Source organism: Sinocyclocheilus rhinocerous, unplaced genomic scaffold, assembly GCF_001515625.1.
Source record: "Sinocyclocheilus rhinocerous isolate Xijiao unplaced genomic scaffold, SAMN03320098_v1.1 scaffold155, whole genome shotgun sequence".
Classification (NCBI taxonomy): domain Eukaryota; kingdom Metazoa; phylum Chordata; class Actinopteri; order Cypriniformes; family Cyprinidae; genus Sinocyclocheilus; species Sinocyclocheilus rhinocerous.
This window is the reverse complement of record NW_015661891.1, coordinates 250,416-259,340: the sequence shown is the minus strand read 5'-3', so window position 1 is coordinate 259,340 and position 8,925 is coordinate 250,416. Positions and strand designations below refer to the sequence as shown.

The 8,925-nt window shown below is 35.6% G+C and overlaps 1 protein-coding gene across 1 annotated transcript in view; it reads left to right on the top strand.

The window, feature by feature from the left end:
- LOC107726844 (proton myo-inositol cotransporter-like) overlaps positions 1–4,683 on the top strand; it is a 30,230-nt gene extending 25,547 nt beyond the window's left edge. Inside the window, exons 4-7 of the mRNA XM_016536546.1 lie at positions 1,511–1,636; positions 2,503–2,621; positions 2,800–2,952; positions 3,438–4,683. Of these exons, the coding sequence (XP_016392032.1) occupies positions 1,511–1,636; positions 2,503–2,621; positions 2,800–2,952; positions 3,438–3,664 (625 nt within the window). The 3' untranslated portion in view covers positions 3,665–4,683. The remainder of the gene's footprint in view (positions 1–1,510; positions 1,637–2,502; positions 2,622–2,799; positions 2,953–3,437) is intronic.
- Positions 4,684–8,925: the final 4,242 nt, after the last annotated feature.

Here is an 8,925-nt window from a genome sequence, read left to right as displayed (position 1 = left end):
AGGTATGCAGATACATACGTTGACAGGCAGGTAGGAAAGCATATTAAAATGCTCGGACCGAACGTTTTGATTGGACGAACATTTCTTGGTCCTACGCCTTCCACAGAATATATAAATACAGATAAATACATTTAGACCACTTAACTTAATGACTGCTATCGGGATGTGAAGAGTCTTTCAACCAGCATAACAAAAAATGTTTCTGAAGACAATCACCTATTGCACCTTTAAAGGCATGTGGGGGCCATACACTTTTGACTTACATTATGAGTTGCTTTGATGAAATATATGCATGGATCAGCCTGTAATTTTTTTTTGTTTGTTTTTTTAAATCCATCCCTCAATGAGTTGATGATTTTGGCTTCCACAGACCATTATCAACGATTTACACAATGTATATAAATAAAGATTTGTAACTTTTTTTTTTTTTTGAGCAGTGTATTTCACAGCATTTTAAATTTATTTTTGATCAAATGCATCCATGGTAAACATAAGAAAAGTCTTTCAAAAAGTATAATAAATATCTGTAGATTTCACTAGATCAAAGATAATCAAAGATATTTCCATAAGTTGCTTAATGTATTTCTGAGTGAAACATGATTTTTATCAAGAAAAATTGCACAGTGGGACTTACTGCAATGTTATCCATCAGTTGATTGAATTGTGAAAATATGACAGGTGGTTTGACGAAAATGAAAGTTGTTTCAAAGTGTGGAGCAAATTATTATGTTTTGATGAAAGATTATGAATGCAATTAACTTTTTTTTGTTTGTTTGTTTAGAACAATGTGCAATGATGAGTCATGCATATAAGGAATTCTAGAAATATGTATTAAGACATGCATATAGTCCATTTTGATTTATGTTGAGAACAATGTGCAATGATGAGTCATGCATATAAGGAATTCTAGAAATATGTATTAAGACAGTGCATATAGTCCATTTTGATTTATGTTGATTTAAAGGCACAATATGTAAGATTTTTTATTAAAATATCCAAAAACCACTAGAACAGTGTTATATATTTTGCTGACTTGTGTACTTACATTATCCCAAATGTTTCGAAGAATGTTTAAATCCAGAGAAATAAGCAATTTTAACTAGTGACACGGGTCTATAGTGTCATTGTGTCTCCTGCCAATGACGTCATAACCCCTCGATTTCCGGTTTTGTCACGCTCGTTCAGCGCCTCGTTTCGCTTCGACGGCTTTCAGCCTCACCCTGCTTCATTCTACTACGTTAACAAATCATTAGCTCATCCATGAACATGATTTCTGCCCGAGTCCCGTCGGATTGCATCGGATGTGGGGATGAAGACGATAACTCCCATGACTCCACACTCAGTCACGGCGTCATCAAACTACGCTTTTGCCTCTTTGTTTATTTTGAATACGCGCCCTCTAGCGGCGAAAATTACATATTGTGCCTTTAAGATAAGAAGAATTCAAGGTCAGTTGGTTGGGTTTTAGTTTTTAAGTAATTTGTCTTGCTCTCATTACTTTATGTTTCAGGTCATGCGAGCCCTGTATGTTGGACCCAAGCTGTGGTTACTGTTATCAGGAAAACAGCACTGCTGTGTTTGCCTCCTCCTGTGTGCCCGTCAATCCGGCCTCCACTGAGAGAGCAGCGTGGGGCAAGTGAGTCAGCACTGAAACAGAGCCTCTGTATGCGCAAGCACTTGAGCTGTTCTGTGTATATTTGGGCATATTATGTGTTTTTATTCATTCTACAGTACATTACAAAGTTATCCAATACTCGCCAGGTGTAAAATCTCAAATACAATTTGTTGTCATGTCCTTTAAAAAGTGATGTTTCCCTACTTGTATTTTATATTTTTAACACATTTTCTAACACATTTTAGTTTGTTAAAGGGATAGTTCACCCAAAAATTAAAATTCTGTCATTATTTATTCACCCTCATGTCGTTCCAAACCCGTAAAACCTCCGTTCATCTTCGGAACACAAATTAAGATATTTTTGAAGGAATCTGAGAGCTCTTTGACCCTCCCATAGACAGCAAGGGTCCTTACATGATCAAGGTCCAGAAACGTAGCAAGGAGATCGGTAAAATAATAGCTACGAGAATACTTTTTGTGCGCAAAAGAAAAAAAAACAAATTTATTCAACAATTCGTCTCCTCCACTTTTTTGGAGAATATCCACTGAACGTATATTGCGTATGCTGTTTTGTGTCAGCTGCGGCACGCGGATACGTTGTTTTCGTTCAAATCAAAGCATAAATGACGTAAACAGCGTATCCGCGTGGCTCAGCTGACACAAAACAGCATACACAATTTACGCTCAGTGGAATTTTAATTTTTGGGTGAACTATCCCTTTAATTGTGGCATTACTGTATGATATTAGATGTAATTGATCCTGTGATGCTTTTTAATTTAATTAAAAAAATAAAAAAAATTTCGAAAAATTGAAATATGGTAAACATTTTGATATTTATTCATTCACCTTTATTAAATTCATTGTGTGTTTGTTTCAACTCTAACAGGTGCTCCAACTCCACACATATGCCAGATAGTGGTATATGGGCTTATAATTTTTGCCCAACATCTTATTCATGGGTTGTGCTCCTGGGACTGGTGCTCTATCTCGCATGTTTTGCCCCAGGTAAGATGATCATAACTGTTTGTAATTAATAAAAAAAAATATCATAGCAGTGCAATCCATCACCATTGTGCCACTCAGCAAGACATAACCAGAGGTTGCTCTAAAGGGAATTATACCTGTAATATATTCATGGTGACATTGCATTGCGGTAATTTAAAACACTTTCACCTCTTGACAGGAATGGGACCGATGCCATGGACAGTTAATTCTGAAATCTACCCTCTTTGGGCCAGAAGCACAGGCAATGCTTGTTCGGCCGGAGTGAACTGGACCTTCAATGTGCTGGTGTCTCTAACGTTCCTTCACATGGCCCAGTACCTGACTTACTATGGTAATGCTCTAATTAGGGGAGTGACAGCAGTCATGAACATGACCTTTTTGTCAGCATCAATACGGTATTTGATCTCTCAACATCAAGAGTGTACTGCGCATAAAGGCATTGTAGAACTAATTATGTCTATGACTCAGTATTACTTTCCTCTGGAAGTCAAAAACTCCCTGTGCAAATTAATATTTTAAATACACTTTCCTGGATTTGCTGTTCACAGCTCACATTACTGAAAAAGAAAAACTTGCTTTGCACTTAAACCAACTTTTACAACTTTTTTTTGCTGACATCATCTAGGCCATTCACGCCATTGGATAATGTTAGTTTTATGTTGAGGCCATTGATGATGTTGGCAGAGCTACTACAATTCTGACTAGGCGAGCAGAAAAAAAAAATCATATATTTGAGTCTTGTATAGTTTTGTTATTTTTTAGCAATTATTAAAATTATACCCATTTATTAACCAACATCTCTTTGTCATTTCCCAGGTGTATTTTTCCTGTATTCCACTTTGGCTCTAACTGGTTTCTTTTTCATTTATGGCTGCCTGCCCGAGACTAAGGGACGGCGGCTAGAAGAGATTGAGTCCTTGTTTGAAAACCGGCTTTGCTCATGCGGGATCTCGGATTCTGATGAGGATCGGCAGGTGGAATACATCCGGGTGAAAGGGTCAAACTACCATCTATCAGACAACGACGCATCAGATGTCGAATAACTCATGTGAAACCTCTAGGTTGGTAAACAGGAATGAGAAGGTTTCGATTGAGCCTCATTCAACCCTGACGTCAGGTCTGCCCACTGTATCGGTCAGGTTGAGCCTCTCAAGAACAGGGTTGTAGAGCACACACAAACAAACACGCAGTGCCAAGTCAGCTTTTATAATATCGTCAGTATGTTTTTGCGTCACAGTACATGCAGATCTACTGGCTCTTTTCTCCACTGTCGGATGAATATCCTCTGCTTATTTATGTAAAATGAGATGTTAGCTGTAAATTCAATAATATGTATGCAGAAGGATATAATTTTTTTCTTAATGTCATGTCTAAGTGCGAACTCAATGCAAATTTTATATTAGAAAATAACACTTATGCACACAAAGAAAAATATAAGCTACACTACCAGTCAAAAGTTTGGACGCACCTACTCATTGTTTAATAGTATTTTTCACAGTGAAGTCATTAAAATATGAAATATCATTAATGGAATTATGTAGAGATCAAAAATATTTAACAAATTAATTTTTCTATATATTTCTAATAGCAACCCATTGCCGATATTACAGCTTTGCACGCTTTTGGCATTCAAGTGTGTCTACATTTTTTATTAGTAGTCTACAAGTAATCCCAACCAACTGCTTTAAGTGATTTGAAGTAACTCCGTAAATATGAACAAAAATCAAACACAAGTGAATAAACGTCATTTTCATGTCCCTCTGGCCTACTCATTAAAATCTTTTAAGGCTTTGAAAAAGTGTAGCAAATCACATTGCTTGTTTGTAATATGCGATCACTGTCTAGTTTTTGAAGTACAGTAGTTTATTTTGTAATTTGAACCTTCATGTTTGTAGGATTAAAGATTATTGACACAAAATGTCATATATAGCTTTCTGCAGTTCCCTGTGATAGTGTAGTGTGGCCTTATAAAATATTTCCCAATTTTTACTTAAGTTTTGACAGTTTACATCATTACTGTGTGGTTAAGACTCATTTCTTTTAAAATTTTGGTCACACTTTATTTTAAGGTCCAATTTTCGCTATGAACAAACCATTAACTATGGCTTTTGCTTCAATAAACTCCTCATTAATAGTTAGTAAGGTAGTTGTTAAGTTTAGATATTGGGTAGGATTAGGGATGTAGAATATGGTCATGTAGAATATGTGCTTTATAAGTACTAATAAACAGAGAATATGTTAACAATAGGCATGCTAATAAGCAACTAGTTAATAGTGATAATTGCTCCCTATACTAAAGTGTTACCAAAATGTTAATTATTTGCTTTTAAATGTTTACATTTAACATTTTATTTTTTATTATCAATTTAATTTGTCTTCCTTGTAGCCTAGTGTACAAAAGTCATCGCATTGGTCTTGTCCACGGAACAGTGTAGGATAACCGTTTTCACAAGTACATTGTAATATCCAATATTCTGTTGTGCTGCTTTGTAAGTATACAAATAGACAAATACACATCAAGGTGTGCCAAACCGACCTGAAAATCTCTATGTTGTGGTTGTAGCTTTATCGAAACCAAGTTAGAAGAAACCAATAATGTCGACTCAAGTTCCTGTTTAAAGGTTTCACTCTGTTCAGTGATAAATAATTGTGCACATCAGGCCTTGTGTATTGTGTGTTTTGTTTAGATACATGATTATGTGTAATTCGACATTTTCCATTGGATAAAACTTAATTTGGTTGAGAGAAGCACGAATTAAATTGGCATAGTGTTTGGCATTATATCAGTTTAGACTTTAAAAAGAATAGTTCACCCACAAATGGACCTCGGTCATCGTTTACTCACAATCAAGTCGTTCCAAACATCTATGACTTTTTTTACTCTGTGGAACATAAAAGGAGACGTTCTGAAGAATGTTCAAGCTGCCCTTTTACATATAATGAAAGCATACAGTAAGGAAAGCCAATCTCCAAAAAAGACAACAAAATCCCAGATTTTTGACATTTTTGGATGAACTATTCTTTTAAGACAACAACTGAATCTCTAACATAAAACATATTGCTTCAACTAGAGTCTGAATAGAGACATTAGAAAAGTCAATGAGTTTCAGTCTACATGTATGATGTAATTTAGAGGTTTATTGAGCAGCTTCATGTATACCAGATGTATTTGAATTTTAGATTGTACTTGGGAGGTGCTCCAACATGGACAGCCTTTTGTGTTATTACCAATGAACACATCTGTTTTAAGTGTATGGATGTATTTTTTGTTATTGTATGTGAAACAAAAAGTAGCGTTTATACTGTTGATGGAAACTAGTGAGGACAAATGTTGTGTTGTACAGTATTTGATTACTGTTGCTGTAAATGTTTTGCTAGATTTATATTCTATGAAACTAAATATATGAACTTTGAAAACTTGAATATGTACTTGGAGATAATAATAAAGATATATAACATACAGTATTGTTTTTCATCATATCTGAACTGAGGTAACAATCAATTTTTTTCTAAATGTAATTCTGCTTACTGTCTAATCCTTTCTATGCTTCAACGTCAGCAACATCTTGACGTTTTTTTTTTTCTTTCATTTCTGTAGAAACCCAGTTCACACCTTTCTTTGCTGTGAAGTTCTTCATCTCTTCATCTCTTTCACAAATTCTCCTGCACGCCTGACGCCCAGCCGAGGGTAGTCACACTTGTCTATTTTCTTCCTGCTTTCCTCTTTTTTCTGTTCTGGAGTAAGCAAAGGACATAAACATACTATTTCAGATTTCAAACCAGTTTCATTAAATGAAATGGGAATAGTTCACCCATAAATGAGGCAAACATTCTAAGAAAATTACGTTTTTTTCATGTTTTCGAAAGAAATAACTAATGCTCGCCAAGGCTGCATTCATTATATCAAAAATATTAAAAATCACAGTAATACTGTGAAATATTATTGCAATTTTACATAACTGTTTTCTATTTTAATATACTTTACAATGTATTTTATTTCTGTAATGGCAAAGCCATTACTCCAGTTGTCAGTGTCACATGATACTTCAAAAATCATTCTAATATGCTAATTTGGTGCTCAAGAAGCATGTATTATTATTATTATTATTATTAACGTTATGTAGTGCAGCTTAATACTTTTTGGAAACAGCAATACATTTCTTTGGGATTCTTTGATGAATAGAAAGTTCAAAAGAACAGCATTTATTGTAACATTATAAATGTCTTTACTGTAACCTTTGTTCAGTTTAATGCATCCTTGATGAAAAAATCATTAATTTCTTTCAAAAATAGTCAAATGTTTCTGGACCCAATCTACTTGCTGAAATCTACCCCTCCTTGCCACATCAAGATGCACTGCATCATGGTTTGACGTTAGTGACACCAGTTTTGCTCATATTGTAACCAAACACAATGTGCCATGCTGAAAATTACTTCTACTCTGAAACTTCAGTTGTACACACTAATTTTATCAAGTTGTGTTGTCCTATTTGTACTGAAAAGAACAGCAAATACAAGTTTGGGAAGACATGAAGGAATGAAAAAAATGACAATGTTCATTTTTGGGTGAACTATTCCTTTAAGAAGATCCATGTGGATCAGAAACATTTGGAAAATGTGTTCTGTAAGGTTTCACAATGGGTTAGTTATTTCTACCTGAGGCTTTGCAGAAAGGATGTTTCGAAGCTGACGACAGATCTCTTTTCATGCTCTTCTGACTATGAAGTTTGCGGAAGGAGAAGCCCATTTGTGATTTTGGATGTCTCTGTGCCTGCTGGTTTGTTGCTGATGCCCCTGAGGGCATGTTTCCTGATCTTTTGTGCTCATTTTTTGGAGAAGTATGTGTTGTTGGATTAAGCAACTGATTAAAATTAGAATACTGCCACCTTGTGGTAAAGGCGCTGGTTTTCTTATTAGCAGAGGGGAAAGGGACGGAGTTGCTGTGATAAATAAGTGAGCACTGAACTGAGACATCTCGGTAAGATAAAGCTCCTGTTTGTGTCCCTGTTTCCAAGGTTATTGGGAGAGTCCCATCACGCCTTTGTGCTTCTGTCTGCAGATGAGAAAAAACAAACAGATTTTCCTCATGTTTTTGTCCACAGCTCACTGTTTCAGACTGTCTCAAACTCTGGAATTTACCTCACTTTGACCATCACAGTTAGATTTTGCCTCCTGTTGGCAGGTTGGAGCTTGTGAAGGTGTTTCTGTTAAACTGTCCACCGATAAGCAACAGTGCTTTGCCTTGACACTATCTTCAGAATGGCATAACCTTGTTATGCATTGATTTTGAAAATTTCAGGGGATCATAAAGCTATAAAATAGGTTTTATTGTATTTTTTTTTTTTACTTTTCTGTCTTTCACATAATATCATATCTCACATTTTAAAGCGAAAGATGTGTTTATCAACACAGTAAATGTTCTTTCAGTGAATGAAGTGAAATCTGTATCCACTGAAATGCTTTTAGGAACAAAGCCAAACACTTTCATTATGTTTAGATGTGTTCATTTTTCATGCACTATATACTAGGAGAGATTACAGAAACCAATTTCATTATTACGGTGATTAGGATTATTCAAATTACAGAACAGTTTTTAATGTCTTACGTCATCTGAGCTGAGATGAACTCCTCTTGGAGATTTTCCAACATGCACAAAGACACTGCTACCATCAGCCCCTGCTGAAACATCATAAAACGTCTTGTTCTGAGTAAGCGCCATTAAAATGATACTTTATAAAAAACAATAACCAGAACACTTACATGTGTTGCTGTCAGTACATACAAATTCCTGAAGAAGAAGAAAAAAATGCGAAGGTCAAAACACAAGCCAAGTTGGCATCTAAAAACAAGTTTATTAGAAATCTACTGAAGCTTTTGTCTATGTTGCTTTTAACCACAAGGGGGTAGTATTTGTAAACAATAAATGTACTAAAGTTAGTCAGCAATTTTACCAACAAAACTGTGTGTGTGTGTGTGTACCTGTTTTTCTATTCTGGTGGGGACTTAAACCTGAATACACACAGACTCATGGGGACTCGTGTCACAGTGGGGACCTAAATTGAGGTCCCCACGGGTAAACAAGCTAATAAATCACACAGAATGAAGTTTTTTGAAAATCTAAAAATGCACAAAGTTTCCTGTAAGGGGTAGGTCTAGGTGTATGGTTGGTGTAGGGTGATAGAAAATATGGTCTGTACAGTAGAAAAAGCATCCCCACAAGGATAGCAAACCAGACCTGTGTGTGTGTGTGTGTGTGTGTGTGTGTGTGTGTCTGAGTGTGTGTGTGTGTGTGTGTGTGTGTGTG